The sequence below is a fragment of the Maniola jurtina genome, chromosome 2, assembly GCF_905333055.1.
Source record: "Maniola jurtina chromosome 2, ilManJurt1.1, whole genome shotgun sequence".
In the NCBI taxonomy this organism is placed as follows: domain Eukaryota; kingdom Metazoa; phylum Arthropoda; class Insecta; order Lepidoptera; family Nymphalidae; genus Maniola; species Maniola jurtina.
Genome location: NC_060030.1, coordinates 11966953 through 11986948, shown reverse-complemented (window position 1 = coordinate 11986948; position 19996 = coordinate 11966953). Strand labels below are relative to the sequence as shown.

Here is a 19996-nt window from a genome sequence, read left to right as displayed (position 1 = left end):
AACTAATGTTTCTTACGAAATCCGGCAGGTTATCTTTTTAATTTCTAACAGTTCATCATTGCGCAATGATAAAATGTTTACCGTCAAAGTAGGCAAAGTGTACTTAGTTTATCACAATATTATCCGTAAAGCCGTGATTCTCAGCGGTAGAAAAAACTCCTGGGGTCATGTCCATGGCACCGGTGACGATGGCGGCTCAATACTCGAGATAAATAATGAAAACATCAAAAACAATAAATCCAGATTTGCTTTAAGAGGGGTCTCTCCGTCACTCGCTCCATATAAACGTAGTTCCAATTTCATTTGAATATTAAGCAACCAAAGTCCATGAAATTTTGCAGACTTATTCTAGAAACCAATGTAACTATGCCTGTGGTTTTCCAGATTTCTGTTAAAATATTTGGTTTCAAAGTTACGCGGTCTTAAAAATTCACATACAAATCTTTGAGCCCCTGTAATTTTAAAACTACATATAAAAAAAATAATCTTAAACACCACAGGCACAGATATTAGTTTCTAGAATATGTTTGCAAAATTTCATGGACTTTGGTTGTTTAATATTCAAATGAAATTGGAACTACGATTGTATGGTGTAAGTGACGGAGAGAGCCCCGTGAAGTGCCGATTTGGCGGATCGACCCGCCTGGATGTGTTAGTTTGATAGCGCGATTGGGGCACAAAAATGTCAGCCATAATTTGAGGTCCCCATTTGATAATGTGTCGCTACGAGACGCTGAATACATGGAAACATGTGACAACATCAACAGTTCACGCATTGTTGTGTCTTTGTATACTATTAATTATCTAATTTCATTTTTATACATTATTCGAATTGATCACTTGATCAATTTGCTTATCAGAATTGACTGCTGTCATTTTAAAGAATGATCGCGACGGTTTACGCAGATTTGGGGTGTATATTAGTTAGGTGGACACACGGGTGGTTAGTTTTGCAAACCGAGCATTGGATATAACGATTTTTCACCTTAATTACTCTAGGTCGGACTAATTTTATGGCTATTATTATACCGTACACAATTTTAATACAATTTAGCCTGCAAGTAGAGCTATCTAGCCACAAAAATGAGCGCATCTTCAGAACAATAGTGTTCGCAGCATTATTTTCTTTTTGATAGGAAATGGTGGCGAAGTTATTGTATAATAATAATTTATTTTGATGATTTTATACAGACGACAAGTTTTGCCCATATTCAAGATACATTGTTTCTATGATTAAATGCATAATATTTGATCAACATGGGGAAAACGTGTTGGTTAACGAGACAGGCCGTGTGTATCACAGTAACTAATTTGTAGAAGTCTTATCTAAGCTATCTTGCTTCTGCGTTTTAATTCACGTACATTATTAAAAATTTCCATTCGATCTTGTATGTATCTAATAATAATAATATTAAACAAATAGGTTACTACCTATCAGGATGTTGGTTACAATAATTTTTTACAATAATAATTGTCACACAACTGATTTGCAAACAAAAAGTAGCTCATCTAAGCTGGGGCTTGTTATGCTTTTCAATTCTATACTATCTACATATTTACTTTTGACTTTCGTAATATTCTTTTGAAAATCATGGGAAGATTTAAGAGAAATCTTAAAATTATTAGATACTTCCTTATTTGATAGTTTTTATTTTTATTGGCTTATAGTTATTATAAAAAATATATAGCATTAATTTTCTTTATAATGCTTTACTTTTATATGAAGGTCACTGGTTGTCACACGGTGAAGGAAACCGTCGTGAGGAAACCTGCTAGCCTGAGAGTTCTCCATATTTTTCTCGAAGATGTGTGAAGTCTGCCCCATCCACAATCGACCAGCGTGGTGGACTATGGTCAAAAATTGTTCTTAGTCGGCCCAATTATGAGCACGAGTCTCGTGCTCATTATTGAGCCGACGACGATGTGTTGATGATAATTATTTTTAGTGTAAAGTTTGGTAACTTTTTTAAGGAAGTTACCAATACTTTTTAATATTGGTAGATTCTATTCAATTCAATCTTGTGTCTTAATTTAGATCATATTATTGGAGAACAGAATGCTATTTATTGTTGTCTTATTTCCTCATGTCAAAGAAGATCATTTCGTTACTCGGAACTGTGGAAAAACCTCATCGCGAAGCGTTGACAGCTCAAGAATTAAACAGATAAGCGCGTGTTATACAAATACCATGACAAATACTAGTAAGTAGCTAGTATGAGTGGTTTGTCACATTATCTCGGTACAAATAAGTGGGGCATAAATTAATCGGCTCACAGATATTACATACCAAACGCGTAATGCTACGGTAAATGTTACTATCGTTTTGGTGTCTGTTTGTATGTCACCATTACGTAGCCCCTGTAAGATAAGCTTGATGTGTTTTGATCTTTATTAGGATTTGCTTTACTGCCGGTGGAATTAATATGGATTTAGGGAGTATTAACGTGATGTTTTTTACTTTGCTGTACTCTAATTTAAACTGGGTAGGTACCTAAATATAATATTGTAGCGGCAACAGCGGGGGGTCCGGGGTGCAATCAAGGCAAGCATCTATAACTTTTCAGAATTATGTGCGTTTTAACCAATTAAATAAATATCGCTTTAACGGTGAAGGAAAACATCGGACCTGCATGCCCTCTGTACAGGATGTGATCTGAACAGGAAACCTGCATGTCTGAGACCTAATGTCTCAAAGTTGTGTGAAATATTATGTCTATTTGGTCGCTAAATGCAATCTGCACTTCCAATCTTGCGCTCGCTGCGCTTTTCGGTGCGAGGTCACCATTCCAGCAACTTGCGACCCCAATGTCTATCGGTTTTTCGAACTATGTGCCCTGTCTTTTTTTTAATAGGAATATTAGCCATGACTTATACTCCCCTTGCCCCTCCAATTAAGCGTAAAGCTTGTCCCAGGAGTGGGTACGACAAATAGTGCAACGGGTGGGGTTTAAACCGCCGACCTTTCGGAATTCAGTCCGCTCCTCAACCGTTGAGCTATCGAGGCTCTATTCACTATACATATGTACCACCATACCACTTCAGATTGCCACTACCACTTCCATACCTATTGCCACTTCAGATTCGCAACCAGTTGAGCTGCGTCGGTTACTCTAGTTCTCCTGCGGAAATTTAGATCGAGCATTTCATCAGATAACATCTTAGGTACGAGATAATTAGGTATTACGACTCGTTGTAAAATTGACTTTACATTCCAACAATAGTAACTAAATATAATCATTTAGATAGAACCTGGTAAATAATTAAACACGTATTATTCGCAGTGTGATCTCCACTGACATAACGGATTAGAGTAACTGACAGTAGTTAATTCCTATATGCACAGAATGTAGACTTAAATTACTTACTTAAGGACGGATTTTTATCTGAATTATTTATCTGTCTTATGACGCAGATAAGAGTTATCTGACTGCATAGTCTTCATACGTGTAATACATTTTATTATAAGTAGTGCGGTCGTTCTAATTAACATCTTTATTAAGGCCTGCGCAGACGACGGACTATTTCCCGACCCAAATCCCTCATCTTTTACTACGTGGTATCGCCGTGATATTGGTCCATCGAGTGCGTTATGTGGTGCAGTTCTTAATGATTCATTTTTTCCTTCCGTATACAATAAGTCCCTCGTCTACGCAGCCCGTTAGGTAACATAATTCTAACTTTACAAATATAATAAACGACTGGACGTATTTCTGAAGAATGTTATAATAAGCCGAGAGTTGTGTGGCCTAGTTGAGACAGCGCATATCGATCGATACCGCTGTTTAAGCAACGTTGACCCCTGTTTGTACCTGGATGGGTGTCCAAAGGCCTTTTGTTTACTCCGCGCCTCGGAAAGCACCTTAAGCCATCGGTCCTGGTTATTATCACTTACATCTGATAATAACTATCTGAAGAGTTAAGTTGACGGAGTGGAGTTTCACACACATCCTTATAGGAACCTACCTACTTCTCTAATAGAAAGAAATAGGCAACCAAAAACAAGAGTTTGGGCTCTTTCAATGTAACGTATTGTGAGATGGATACTAAAGTATAACTGGCCAGTACCTGTAACTGTCTCATAAAATGATATACCTACTTGCCGTATACCTACTTCATTATTTGATAAGCTCTACATTGAAGTTATTGATTAAAATTTCTCACGTTACAAATTTTAATGCAAACATAGAGTGCCGGATATATACCTATTTATCATATTAAAATAAGTTAATATTGATATTGTTAGTATTTCTTTAATAAATACAAAACTGTTTCTACGTCTTATTATATTTACACTAGGTACCTAATTATTTTGACGATTTACGAACACTTTTAAAAATTTTCAAAAGCACTTGTAAAAGTTTATTTGAATAAAATTTATTCCATTCTATTCTGTTCTATTCTAATGACACAAAGGTGAATTAATCAATGGTGATTCTGGTTTTAAATAGTCGGGTAAAAAGTAGGCGTTACTTTTTGGAAGTCCATGATATACAAATAATTAAAAGCTTAATTTGCTATAACCCGTTAAAAAGCGCTTATAGCTAATAGCGGATATTAGCAGATTAAAGCTAAATTCTTTGTATGAAACCTTTTGTGTCCAAGCAAGGTGTTTGTACTACCAATAACTTGCCTCAACCAAAGTCTTCCACCAGACCAGAACTTAATCATATTTCATAAATGTAAATTAATAAACTAAATTAACATAACAAATCTAGTCCTATCCTTTCCACAGGGAGGGTTTGAAAGTGATAACAATAGATTAATTAGACCTCTCATTTTAGTTTAGTTCACAGATTGTGTACAGCAGAATTAGCCACTCTGATTATTTAGGTAAGTATTATTAATTAATGTGAATAATCGTGGAAATACAAACGTATTTCGGGATATTAAGATAAAGTTCTGGGAGTCAATAGATTACTACTAATTCGGTAAATAGCGGACGCTGATAATGCGTTCATTTGAAACATAAACTTTGATCCTTTCAATTTTAAACGTCGTTGTTGTGTCGTTAAATTTTTAGGACATAGTTTTATCATCAACTTTTTGATTACTTTATCCATGCTAATATTATAAATGCGAAAGTGTGTGTGTCTGTCTCTCTGTCTGTCTGTCTGCTAGCTTTTTACGGCCTAACAGTTTACCCAATTTTGATGAAAAGTTCAGAAGTAGCTTGCATCCCGGAAATTGACATAGGTAATTTTTATCCAGAAAATCAAAGAGTTCCCACGGGATTTTTAAAACGTTAATCCACCTAGTAAGCTGTAAGAGGCTTCTTTATCACGGCACCGCTATTCGTTATCTTGGGAAACTAGAGTTTTTTGATTTTGCAGTTGGTATAACTGCAAAATCAAAATGTTGCAGTTAGCACTGATCAAGCCAACCCAATAAACTCTATTAACGAGCACAATTAACAAGAAACCATAAATAAATAAAACGCACTCCTAATGGCGCCGTGTTACAAGAATTTATAAATCAAAGAGCAACAAGGAACACGAATCGCTCGAAATAAATCGTAAGTTCGGTACGTATTGTAATTGTAGGCAGCCGTGATTGCAGCAAGAGTTAACACATAATACATTACAGTTTGTGTCACAACACAATCAGGCTTGCCGAGGACGAATCGGGCGCCGAGGAACGTAATCTGGGTTAACAGGGGTCAAACGGCATCACAAATTCCAATACGATATTAGACAGATCTGTGGCGCGAATCGACGATTCTATGATACTTATTGGCTTCCTTGTCTGCACTGGCAAGGGCTGTTTATTGTCGCTGCCCTGCCAATTACCAGCACGATCAGCTTGTGACGTCATTTCAATTATAAATGTACATGATAGGACTATATTACTAGAGATGCCGGCATTTCTAGTAATACAGTAGCTTCGTAGTCGTCATCAACCGGTAGACGTACGCTGCTGGACACGGTCTCTTGTAGGGACTTCTATATGTTACGGTCTTGCTAAACTACCTACCTCTGGCTCCCTGTAATAAATGAAAGTACTAGCTAACCCTAAGCTTATCTTCCCTCGGATAGAATTTCTGAAAATCCTTCCTTCGTTGGGGTTTATAGAGAAAATATATATTAAGTACACGTGAAATCTTACGTTTCTAGACCCAACGTAAAGCTGCAGGCACGTTGAAATGTCAGTCAGTCAGTAATTTGCGAGTAGCTTTTAAATTGCAACACTGCTTTTTCGTCAGAGGCTAAATATGTACAGAACAGTAACATACTGGCGGTGGTACTAATAGTGCAATAGAAGATTCAAAGCTATAAGCATTGCTTGAAGGCATTTTCTCTGGTAACTTGGAGACCACTACGTCCACACTGATAGAAAATCTGACAATCACAGATACAATTTATTAGTCTACCTCTTTACTTTGCTATGCAATAGACCTGGAATCGGGCGTCATCTACTCAGCCAATGTGCGTGTTAAATAGCCATGCCCTTATTGGCACTTGATGCCAGTGTTTGCATGTTAACCTTATTAGGGTTCCATACCTCAAAAGGAAAAACAGAACCCTTATAGGATCACTTTGTTGTCTGTCTGTCTGTCTATCTGACTGTCTGACTGTCTGTCTGTCCGTCCGTCTGTCTGTTTGTCCGCCTGTCCGTCTATCCGTCTGTCTGTCTGTCCGTCTGTCCGTCTGCCAGTCTGTGCGTCTGTCGTGTCTGTCAAGAAAATCTATAGGGTACTACCCATTTACCTAGAATCATGAAAAAAGGCAGGTGCGTAGGTCTTATGGCACCAGTACCTAAAGGAAAAAAATTAAAACCGTGAATTTATGGTTAACTACATCACAAAAAAAAACTGAATTAAAATGTGTTCATGAACAAAATTAGTATCTTCAATTTTTAAAGTAAGATAACTAGGTATATCAAGTGGGGTATCATTTATGAAAGGGCTTTACCTGTACATTCTAAAACAGATTTTTGTTTATTTTCATGCAAAATAGTTTTTGATTTATCGTGCAAAATGTCGGATGAAATACCCGAGTACGGAGCCCGCGGTCCGCGAGTCTGACTCGCACTTGGCCGGTTTTAAATGCGAAGATTCGCCATGAAGCGGTCAAGTCGCGGACCTCAACTCCTCAATGAGCGCAATCAGTGCGCCTCGTGAACGGTTTGTATCGGACTGACGCAATGAACAAGTGTCCAATTTGAATCTCGATTTGCTTTAAGTGGTTCGACTTCTGTTAGATTAGAGCCTGTAGATTTTGATCGTTGACTCTGTCCACTGATTCCGTCATTCCCCGTTTTGGATCTGCGGTGATTTGAAATGTGATCTTTGCATCGATTGGAATCTTCTGTGGTCCAGTTGAGTAACTTTACGTTATTTACTCTTTTACTTAAACATACCTACTTTACGTATTTTATTTTTATGCCATACTTAGTCCGTACTGCGTTTAAGAAATGCTGTGCGTAGGACGCTTATAAGTTTTAGATAGGTTCTCTTCTACTTAGTTATTTCCTATTGACAAAAATAATGTTTTAGGATTTTATTCTCACTAGATTTATTAAGGGAATTGTAAATTAACAACTGGGGTCTTTAAATTGTTATAATTATCAGGTTTTTTTTAATAAGGATAAATATATTTCAAATCGAGACATAATTAAATTCAAATTACTTTTTTAAATATTAGTTCCGAGTTAAAAGTGATAATAATATCTATTTGCTGGCAAAAAGTTGCCAAAATGCACATGCAATATAACTTTGATCGATCTAAAAACGCTTTCTAATAATCACGTACCTATCTACTACTAAATCAAGTGTGTAATTATCAAGCTAGACTACGCTACCTTCATAGACTTTCACTTACTTATGCAATAAAATAGCTGAAAAAAACTTATTAGTAGTAAATTAAAGCAAACGTGCTACATTGAGCTCTTTAGTATTGGCATCCTGGTATTTGACACTCACTAATTTATGCGTACGTGAGAACTGTATACCTAGTTTCTAATTCCTATAGTAAATGCCATCGCGTAGCTTATAATTCCATTAAGAAAAATAATGTAACAGCCTATTAGTGGTCAATTTGTGGACAAAGCCTACAATCATTGGAGAAATTCTGCTATGACTATTCTTATATTGAAAAAGTAAAGTGCAGAAATGTATCACGTTTCTTTGCCATACGGTTTCAGTAGTCTGAAAAAGCTGCAATATACAAATTGGCTATTATTTAAATTTTAATCTGTAGAGACAAATTTAAATGCAAGGTGTAACCAGAACGCTAGCAAAAACGAAGACAGATGATAGTACTGATGATTACTGATAAGGTACCACAAAAAAAACGCGATTTTTTTTTAAAATCCTGTATTTTTTTAAAGTTCCCAATATGTACATTGCAAATAAAACATCTGACTGACGCTAGAGATCAACGAATATTACGTTACTCGGAGTCAATGCCACGCCGTAGACAGGGCATTGACCCAAGTTTTGCACTCTATACATTGTGGGTTTGAAAAATACTAAATCACTAAAACTACAAGATAAATGGTTATTGGCATTGTATTGTGTTAAAGTAGTATAATAATAAATCTAAGATTTTTTCTGTAGTTCTTCTTTCTTCTCTCTGGGCTGGTTTCCGCACTTAAACGTTTCCGTCCGTTGTGCCGCCCCTTCCCGCCGAAGTCTTCACTCCAGCCATCCAAGCTCGCTCCAGAAGCCGAGTAGACCGACCGTAGTTGTAGTTGTAAATTAATATTCTTCTTGTCTCGTTCTTTCAGACCCTGGCAACAGAGCTGAGGCGTAGCAAGACTCCCCCGCGCCGGTCGCCGGAGGAGCGTGCGCTTCCCCGCCCGCCCTCCGCCCCCGCACACCACGACCGACTGCCGCACACGCCGCACGCTCCGCACACTCCGCACACTCCGCATACCCCGCACCTGTCGCCCAAGAAAGAAGCTTTCAACAACTTGCTCAATAAAAGCATATCGGGTAAGTTATAACGATAATATTTTAAACGAATCGTACTTATCGTACAAATGTATATTATGTGGACAAAAGAATATTGGGTAAATAATCCATAGGTAGGTACCTACTGATATTATCTCTAATCCATACTTCCATCTTAATATTATAAATGCGAAAGTATGTCTGTCTGTTTGTCTGTCTATCTGCTACGTTTTCACAGCCCAACCGCTCAATCGTTTTTAATGAAATTTGGTACAGACTTGGGATACATCCCGGAGAAGGACATAGGCTACTTTTTATCCCGGCAAATCAAAGAGTTCGTACGGGATTAAATAAAACCAAAATCCACGCGGGTGAAGCAGCGGGTCTCCTCTAGTAATATTATAAATGCGGAAGTGTATGTCTGTTTGTCTATTACGAATGTGAAAAGCTGCTATTAATACAAAAAAGCTTTCGGCGACGCATTTCCGCGTCCAATAACTCAATGACCTTTCTTAAAATATTCAGCGTAAGCCAACCCTGCCTCACCATTTTATAAACGTTATTAAAATTAATATATCTCTGTCAATGACTGGAATTCATAACCCAAAGTTTACTTTGCTGAAATTAATATAACAATCCAGACACGTAATGTGCCAAAAAAAGTTATACAGTTCAGTCGAACCTGTTTTGATACTTCCGGCCTGTTCGTGCAGAATAAAAACTGTACCTACCCAAGAATCAATTCAATTAATCAGCTATCAATTAATACCTACATTATTTGCTGTGTGTGTGAGAGAGAAATAAATCTAGGTCTATTTCCTAACGTGATAATAGCACAGAGTAAGGGCATGGGTAGGTAAAATCCCATTATCAAAACAATAGGGATGGTAACTACATAGTCAAATCAGCAACTTTTTATCAAACGTCAAAACGCACGCTTAGTATTAGAGCTTGTATGAAATAGATAGATGTGATGCCATAACTTCGTCTTCTTTTTAATTAGATCGATATAATTTACAAGTGTAAATTAAAAATTAACTAGAAAAGAGCTGATAACTTTCGAACGGCTGAACCGATTTTCTCGGATTATAGCTAAAACACTCTCGATCAAGCCACCTTTCAAACAAAAAAAACTAAATTAAAATCTGTTCATTAGTTTAAGAGCTACGATGCCACAGACAGATACACAGATACACACGTCAAACTTATAACACCCCTCTTTTTAGGTCGGGGGTTAAAAATGGTTAACAACCTTAAAACTAACAGTGTACAACGATTTTACAAACTTTTCGAAGATATTATTTAATATCTCTCACTATTTAACAATTACTAAGAAATAATTTATTTTTTATGTATGTACCATCCCAATTGTGGATCAATAAAGAAGCCTCAATAGCTCAACGGTTATAGGAGTGGACTGAATTCCGAAAGGTCGGCGGTTCAAACCCCACCCGTTGCACTATTGTCGTACCCACTCCTAGCACAAGCTTTACGCTTAGTTGGAGGGGAAAGGGGAATGTTAGTTATGATTAAAATAGCTAATATTCTTTAAAAAAAAAAAAAAGTTTTTTGAAGTCGATTAAAGAAGATTTGTTATCCCCGCACATTCCAGCGTAGATGATTGTCAGGCTCGGGAGCGTGAAAGATATCAGTGAATCAATTATGGCATCAGATTAACAGCGAGATGAGCTCGGACGCTACAAAGGGGCCCGCGCGTGACTCTCAATAATCGGTTTTATTGATACTACATTCAAATACTGTTTGTATATTGTCCCGTATACGAGAGTAAATTAAACTTGAAAAAGTTAACGCTGGAAGAAATTTAACTCGTGCCTCTGGGGTTTCGTACCCGAAAGTTACCTACGGAACTCTATTACTAAGACTATGACTACTATTGTCTGTCTGTCTGTCAGCGGGCTGTATCTCGTGAACGGTAATAGATACATAGTTGAAATTTTCACAGAATGTGTATTTCTATTGGCGCTATAACAATAAATAATAAAAATTGCAAAATGGCGGCCATGAAAATTTATAAAATAAAAAAGTTTAATTCTACACAACCCTTCGTGTGCGAGTCCTACTCGCACTTGACCGAATTTTTTCGCAATTTTGTTTTACAAATGATATAGGTTTAGCTACTTGATCAGTATCGGAAGCTGAAGTGGCTTTCATGTGAGAAAGAATAATAATAAAGAATTACGCTCAAAAATCAAAACTAGTGCAATCGTTCTAAAGCTCAACACAGGTATTTACTATTTACTTTATTAACGCAAAACCTTTCTTAGAAGAGTTTTGCATTCATTCTATTATATTATTTGCGTTATATTTGTATCACTTCAAAAGTATCGTCAGTAACAGTAAGTATATTTTATTTATCAAATACACTACGCACATTGGCATTTAATTCTCTGCCTGTTTATTCCCTCCCTAATAATTTTCCATTCATTCTCCTCTCTTTATGAATCATAATCTCTAAATCTCCAATCCGTGCGTCCTTGTCTTTGTAATGTAAATCTGGATAGTGTTGTCTCGTTTCAGTTCTTTTACCCCTTAAATCTAATCCGGGACATCCCGTCTGCCCGGTAAGGCGCTCAAAGCAAAGCCGGCGAATACACGCACACACACGCAACACCACACATTTATATTACACCTATTCAACACACAAATTCATTCGCGGTAGTCCTGATAGAGTTACCTTGTGAATCAATGTTTATTTAGCTGCTTACAAAATAAAAACTGCTTTTTTCGATATTCAATTCCATATTTGATGTAACTTAATCACTGAAATTGACATATTATACAAATACGCTGGAAGAGTTGCACCATACAAAACGACAGCTATATTTTGTGCCCCATCGAGCATACCGGAAATCAAAATTGACACTTAGTGTCAAATGGTCTTCATGTTGTCTTATAGGTCATCACAAAAATTTCGCAGGTCCAGCGTATTTACTTGTATTAGTAGAGGTCAGTGTACTTGATACTTTAAACATTTTAGCTGATAATAATCATTATGTAGGTACCGACAATGATTTCATAACGCAATATTTAATGGGTTATTTACTAATTCCAAAAAAAAAAACCCCATTTCTTAATAATGTGAATTATACTAATCATAGTTGAAATAGCGGATAATAAATAATTATGTTATTATCATCAACCCATCAGATGAGCACGGGTCAGCTCTCAGAATGAGAAGGATTTAGACTATATTTCACCACGCTAGCCAAGTGTGAATTAGCACATCTTCACACACCTTTGAGAACATTAGGGTAACTCTTAGATATGAAAGTTTCCTCATGAAACAACTCAGCTCAGTGTACTTAATAGTAAATTGATTGATTATCATAAATTATAGATGGATAAAGATGTTGTAAAAGCGCCTTCTAGTAAATGAAATTAATATTGAGTTGGAGAAATACCTAAAGCAAGTTTCAAATGACAAGCAAGGTACACAAATCGGCTATCCAAACCCCGACGTAGTCTAGGCAGACATGGCTAACTATGTCAGACAATTATCCATACCCATAGGTCTGGATTTCAAGTGGTCTGCCGTTAACCAGTCAGTAAATAATATTAACTCGTATATTCGCAAACGTTGAAATCACAAAAGGCCTCAACACTCGGAGGGATATCACCGCAAAGTTATTCGCACAGCCGACAAATCCCTCTCATCGGTACACACTTTCTGCATTTATCAAGATCATCATTCCCATTGAGAAAATGCGTATGCAAAAACTGATACTCTTTTCCCACATAATTATCATTTCATTTAGTCACACGCAATGGTGTTCTTCATATGCATTCCAATGTAGATTTCAGATTTATAAGATAAATAAAATCTTTTTTTCTGTTTTAAAAATTACTACTACGCCCCGATTGTCATCTGCCTTGCGTTGTAGTGGCTCATTTCTCGTGTTAACAAGGTTTACATCTTTGAATAATATCTATAATGATACAATGTCGTAGAGAAAGTGCGAATAGTATGCATATCCAGCATTGCCCGGCTCGTGTAGAGTTTGCACCTGTCTGTTGAAGAGAGACAGGTCAGTTCTGATGAAGGTATAAATGTATGGCAGACAGATAGGCAGACATACATGATCTGTGGGATATTAAATACAACGCTGTTTTTTAACCTACTTCGAAAAAAGTTCTCAGGAGGATTGGCGCGTCTATTTTTTCAATTAACCGCTCCATAATCTAAAGACTTTGTTCTCTTTCTGCATCATATTTCTCATTGCTGAGCGTCATGATCCCTTTCCATCAATCGCTACAGTAGGGGTTTTCTTGGGTTAGTTATAATTGCAGAATTTTCTAATAAAATTATTGCACGCCCTTTACAGCTTCGAAATTTTTGCAACCTATGTCTTGAAAATGAAAAGAAGTTAACACTGCCCAGGTACTACCACGTTCCTACTTAGGTCAGTAACATATACCTTCTCGCAACATCGTAGAATTAAAAAAAGTGCCTACTAATTGCAGGATTAAAAACCAGCTGGTAGGTAAGTATATTATTTATTCACGCGAAATTAATCCCTATTTTAAAGACGTAAGCAATAGTTGGGAATAAGATTATAAGACAGTGTGCGTAAAACGTGGTATCAAAGAAACGGTGGCGAGTTAATACCAAACGTCTCTAATCGGGTGTTATAAATCATTATTAATTTCAAGTCTCTCGCCGATCCGCGATTAGCTATTACACAATGCCCTCGGATTATACTCAGAGATATATCTTTTGTCAATTCATACTGGGGTACCGTCAGAAAAAATACTTTTTTTTTGGAAACATACAGTAGGTACTAATAAGTAAAAAGTGTAAACAAAATGTAGACAAGTAAAAAACCAATATATATTCATTTCCAAAAATACGAACAAATATGGTGATTTTATTTTCAAAGTATGTTAGTAAAGTAGTAAAAATAAATAATAATTAGCCAAACAATAGTAATGCAAAGGAATGAAAAAAATACAGAAATCATTGTTCTAAGACTTCTAAGACTTTTATGTCTGATTGGAAGCTTTTATTATAGAAAAGAAATAATTTGCAAATAAATATTTTACTAAGACGGTCATCTCGGTTTAGTAATATTATGTATAACTTATACATACTATATCGCATATTATTTTCATTATTGTTATACCTATTGACCTTCAGCATTATAACTAAGTGATTTTGATTATGATTACGATAAAATCTTTAATATTTTTATTATTCTACTTTTCAAAAAATTAAATCACTGATTTGGGATTAACAACTTAGCACGGGCTGGTAATGAATAATTTATATATTCATTAATTTAATCAACAGACTAGTATCATTCGTTGAAGGTGATAGTCATTTACATAATATCCATACTAATATTATAGATGCGAAAGTGTGTCTATCTGTCTGTCTGTCTGTTAGCTTATCACGACCCAACAGTCGTACCGATTTTGATGAAATTTGGTACAGAGTTCACATCCCGAGGATGGACGAAGGCTACATTTTATCCAGGAAAGTCAGAGCTCGCACAGAATTCCTAAAGGCCGATCCGTTTAACAGATTTATATGAAAGGTACAGAGGTAGATTGCGTCCCGGAAATTGACATAGGCAACTTTTTATTCCGGAAAGGCAAAAAGTTCCTACGAGATTTTTAAAAAGCGTGAATTCACGCAGACAAAATTGCGGGCATTATCTAGATTTTTTATTTTGAAATTATTATTGAAGACTTAGAATTCTAAAATGTATCTGTTGACTCTACATGGTGTAAAGCCGGTTTTATAAAGATAAGCCGATTTATTTTTTTAATGTCTCGTATTTTTGGATAGCACGCCTGTATGCATACCTACTTGTATTAAAGAATTGCTGATCAGTAATATTATACTTACTGAAATGTATATTTTATAGGTTTTACATAAGGAACGAGTATCTTGGCGACGTTTTAGTTAAGTGCAGTATGAGCCTATATTAAAATTGTGCACTTATTCATTCGAAACGGATTCGGATCCGGTGAATCAGACCTTAAGGATTTACTCCTTAAGGTCTGATTTACATCGGTCATGGACAGTGGCTTGGCTCGCCACTGTACTTACTCACTCTACCTACTTATCTACCCGGCACCGTCCTTGACCAATGTAAATCGGACCTGAGGCTTGGTCAAACAAAACGTGTGACGGTCACGATGCGCTACGGAAACGCGTCTGACGTAGCTTTTAGAAAATGGAACAAAAGGCGTTCATACTGTTGGGGTCCCACGTGTTTCATACAGTTCCGTGCATTGGAATTCGTATATCGTATACGCGTACGCATCAGACAGACGTCGTCGGTCGCCCGCGCCGTCGCGTCGCGCTTTGTGTGGGTCCAAGACTTTAAGAATTCGTCTACATATATGTAAAGTGAGGACGGATCCACCACCAAAGTTTTTGATATGCAATGAATAAAAACATCAAAGGTCAATCATGCATAATCGGAGCAATTAAACTTTTAAAAAATGCTCACACGTGCGGAATAAATCGATACAACGTTGTAACACACATGGGGACTCTGATAATCCGGATTATCCCGCCGGATCCGACCCGTGTCGACCGGAGATAAAACGGAACTACCTATCTGCCATTGCTTATAGTATATTCCTAGTTTGGACTAGGTTTATAATATTATTAAAATTATGAAATGAAGTAAGTAAACAATTTAAAAATCCACAGCGTTTTAGGCTGAGTTCTATAAAGTATACTTTGTCCAAAAGACTTAGCTTAATTCAAAGGTCAGAACAATTAAACTCGGTTGGAGTTATCAAACTTTTCAAAAAAGCTCACACTTGCGGAATAAATCCATACAACGTTGCAACATACATGACGATCTCGATAATCCGGATTATCCCGCCGGATCCGACCCTTGTCGACCGGAGATAAAACGAAACTACCTATCCGCCTTGTTTATAGTATTCCTAGTTCGCACAAGGTTTATATTACTAAAATTATGAAATAAAATAAGTAAATTGTAGGTAATCATTTTAACCGCGAATAATTACTTATTAGCTGCTGAATCTTATATCAAGTGTCTACTAGCAATAAGACTTGCAGAAGTGGCTCTAAAAAGTCACTCGCACGTCACTTGACCTGTGCATACATTTGCAGCAATTTCTACTGCAATTTTTAATTTTAATTGCAACAGAAAATACTTGCAGAAATTTACTTTGACATGACGATGATTGATTCCTGCAAGTTTTTATCTTTATTCATATACAAGTCAGCCCGTGTCTGCAATCTCATCTGGTGGTTAGTGATGATGCAGTCTAAGATGGAAGCAGGCTAAACTGGAAGGGGTACAGCAGTTTTTATCAAACCCATACATTGCTTATTGCTAGTGGACATTTAGCTTTAATCATTGTAGACTACAAAAGCTTAATAAGAATGAATTCAAAATGAAATGAAAGCGGAACTGAACAAATCGATATTATACACACTGGTACGGATTATCCGGATGATCGCGCCGGATCAGGCTCGTGTCGCTAGGAGATAAAACAGATCTGCCAGCCTACTACTACTATATAGTACCGATAGTAATACGTCGCACAAAGAGCCAAGTGGTGAGACGTCCTATTCAGGGGATCGGAGATTCGATCATGGCCTTAGGCCATAGCCCGCCACGTGCAGATTGGTAGAATTCACACACCTTTGAGATCATTATGTAGAATCTCAGGCATGCAGGTTTACGCACGTTGTTTCCTTCACCGTTAAAGCAATTATGACATTTAAATTGGTTAGGGCCGATTTTTCAATCGTCAAATAACTTTTATCTGAGGAATAAAGAAGGTTTGACAGTTTTGTAAAGGAAATCTGTCAATACTTCAAATTTATTCCTCAGATAGAAGTTGGTATTTTGTTTTTGTCATTCCTTGTCCTATCATTAATTCTTACTGAAGTGTGATAAAATTTTCAAAGTAACATTTAAAAATGCAGGTCATTCTAGACGTAGAATCGATGCACAAGTGCGATTATCCAGGTTACGCACAGATAAAGCAGAACTACCTACCCTCCCTCTGTACCGATATTTGCATCGTTTTCTATATCCGGGTAAACAATAAACATACTACTAGTAGTTAGTTTGATTGTTTAAAGTAGATACCAGTAATGAATGAAATTTTCAAAACATTTGAATGCGAAGCGACGAGGTCACCCTATAGATGTAGAATCGATGCACACAGCAACAGGGAGTGCGATTATCCGGATCAGCTCGCCGGATCAAACTCGTGTCGCGCGCAGATAAAGCAGAACTACCCCTTCCCTCGCACCGACATTTCCACTGTTTTCCTCTCAGAGCAGTTTTCCTCATATGGATAATCAGACAATATCCACATTAGGTACCTATTAATTTGGCGATATCCATGCTAATATGTGCTAATATTATAAACCCGAAAGTATGTTCCCCTTTTTACAATGTGCAGTGTTGTTTCGATTCACTATACCTATATATTTACAAAGGGATGTTGTATTTGATTTTTTAAGACATTATTTATACTCGGAAGTAAGAATTAGCTTATTCTGTGGATTTATCATAGTAAAAACATTTAAATTAATTCAAAATAGTGATTACATTACATAAATTATTATTTATTATTATTGAAATAACACTGCAAAGATATGGCAAAGATAGTTGAAACACGTTATTCGCTGACAAGAATATTGAAATATTATCGTATTATTTTTTATTTCGATTTTATATAATCGCAGAGCTAACTCACTCCTCTGAAAATGAATTTTCGCTATTTTATTTCTAGAGTTTCAACGGGACCCTAAGGTGCTGAGCTTCCGCTGTCCGTCCGTCTGTATGTCTGTCAACGTATCTTATGAACCGTAATAGGTAACCGTAGGTACCTAAAGAGCTGAAATTTTCACTCAGTGCGTATTTCTATTGTCAACCGATTTTTTATACTAAGATTTTATGTCAACGTAGCATCCTCCTCTGTCACCATAAGGAAAGAAAAGAAAAGAAATGAATTTTCGCTAATTTTTTTTCAACTTGGATCCCCCGCATGCGAACATCCTTAATATTCCCGACCTCCGAACACAATTCAGATCCGACGGTCGAGTAATCCGACTTAGCGCTAATCCGGCCTACTCACACGCTCTACGCTTTTCGCCTGTGTGAGTGAGATTTTACGCAAACACTATCTTCGAATTTTGCATTAAGTATTTTTATTTTTCATTGGCATTTACTATTTACTACTACCCGCTTTCTGTGGCTTCGCTGGACAAAAATATCATTCTTCTTTGTTCCCTGTCCCATGGGAATTTCGTAAAATACAGACTTATTTTTTGTCCACATTGTGTAAAGAGAACGTCTGTGCCAAACTGTTTTCTAGGTCCGGAACGTGTTTACAACAAGAAACAAACTTAGTCCTATGTCGTTAGTCAGACCTGCTAAGTGATTCGCTAACTCGGTGTCTAACTGAATGATAGCCACCGGGGTTGGTTGGTTCTACATTGCTGCTTCATTGGGTGATATTAAAATACTGTTTCATTCCTTCAATGGATTAAAAATTGAGCTGGGTGTTTATCATTTATTGTTAGACACTGAGCTGGTCAAACGAAATCTGTCTGCCACTTCAAGATCAAATCGCATGGAAAAATTAGGTATATTTTAGGCATGACAGTTGCAAACATTCCACGTTTATTTAGTGTGAATTTTTTTTGTACCTACCACCTGTCTTTATGAATTGCTGACGCTTTGTTCTATTTTTTTCAAATACATAATTTAGAATTAAAAAATTATGATAAGTTATTTAAATCCATCTTTAAAAAAACTTGCATAATACTGGAAATGCCAACCTTCAACAATACCGTGTGCATCTGCTGGTTTGATGAATGTATCGAAAGCCTTATTTGGTTGACAAGTAATGTTTAGGCTCGCAGGAGGTGGATGGAAGAAAACTAGTCGGCGATAATATCCTTATAATAATTATATTCAAAGTTACATTTAAATGAAAAGACTAAAAACTAGTGCTTATCTCTAAGGATGAGAATATTCTAACTTAATATTACGATTCCCACATCGCGCGGGTTCTGGTATTACGCCGCGTCAGCTATACGGGTCGTATTCGTACGTGGGAATGGGAATGCATGTTGCGCTGGCTCACTATGTATCAGCCGCCGGCTTCGCCTGCGTAACACCTCCCCCATCAGATCGGCGCTTATGGAACACCTTGGCTGTGAATTGCGCCGGGAGGTCATCGGATGAAGTACTCTGAATTTCGGCTGTGCTTCTTATCTGCAATGTCTTCGTGCGCTGTATTTTACGATAAACTATGATGATTATACTCAGTCCGCAGGTTCCAACCAATATGGTGTATATGGGTATGGTTGTGTGGTAAATACTTCCGTGGTCCGAACTCGGAGGTAAAGTGATAGGTGTTTGAGATGAAACCTTTGCACTTGCATGATGTAGGTGATCCAGTTTTGTGGACTTCAATTCATAATGCGGAGATGGTCTTGAGTCAGAGGGTTCTTCTTTAGGTAAATCCATAACTTGAATTGCTTGGCCTTTTATGCGATCGTTTCTATTGAGAATCATAAACTCTGGCGTTTTCAAAAAGCAATTTTGTGGAATTACTGCCAAGTAGCTGCCTCGAAGTGTCCGGTACAGGTCGTGGCCACACGATAGGTGAACTTTCGTGGGCAGCGGAAAACTCATTGTATAGTGACGTTCGTCAAGTTGCTCGAACGCTGGTTTTTCCAAAGTTACTTTCACTGGATGGCAAAACCTACTTCTATTTTGGGCGGTTATAAGTTGTTGGATACAATCTGGTTGATTCGAAGGTTCACGCTGTAAGCTTCTAATATCGGCACATAGATAACCCTTGCTGGTCTTCGGGCATTCAGCCTCTATGTACCTGTACTCGTTCAAGCTTATTGCCAGGAATGGATGATAAGGAATTAGGATCTCATGATTCTTGTTGGGTACAATGGATAATTTATACATATCATATACTTGGGTTAAAATTATAGGAAATTTATAAACTATGAATATTTCGTTTCTTACATAATACGAACCTAATCCTATAATATCATAATACTCTCTATCATCTAAAGATATAATTTTACCAGTACCATAAAGACTGGTTAAC

General features: G+C 36.9%; 1 protein-coding gene across 3 annotated transcripts in view; it reads left to right on the top strand.

Moving 5' to 3' along the window:
- LOC123871216 (homeobox protein dve-1) overlaps positions 1 to 19996 on the top strand; it is a 143719-nt gene that overhangs the window by 51159 nt on the left and 72564 nt on the right. For all 3 annotated transcript variants that reach the window (XR_006797237.1, XM_045914885.1, XM_045914872.1), the window contains exon 2: positions 8725 to 8932. Coding sequence is in view for 2 of the 3 variants with exons in the window: in XM_045914885.1 (XP_045770841.1) it covers positions 8725 to 8932 (208 nt within the window). In the remaining variant the exon portion in view is untranslated. The remainder of the gene's footprint in view (positions 1 to 8724; positions 8933 to 19996) is intronic.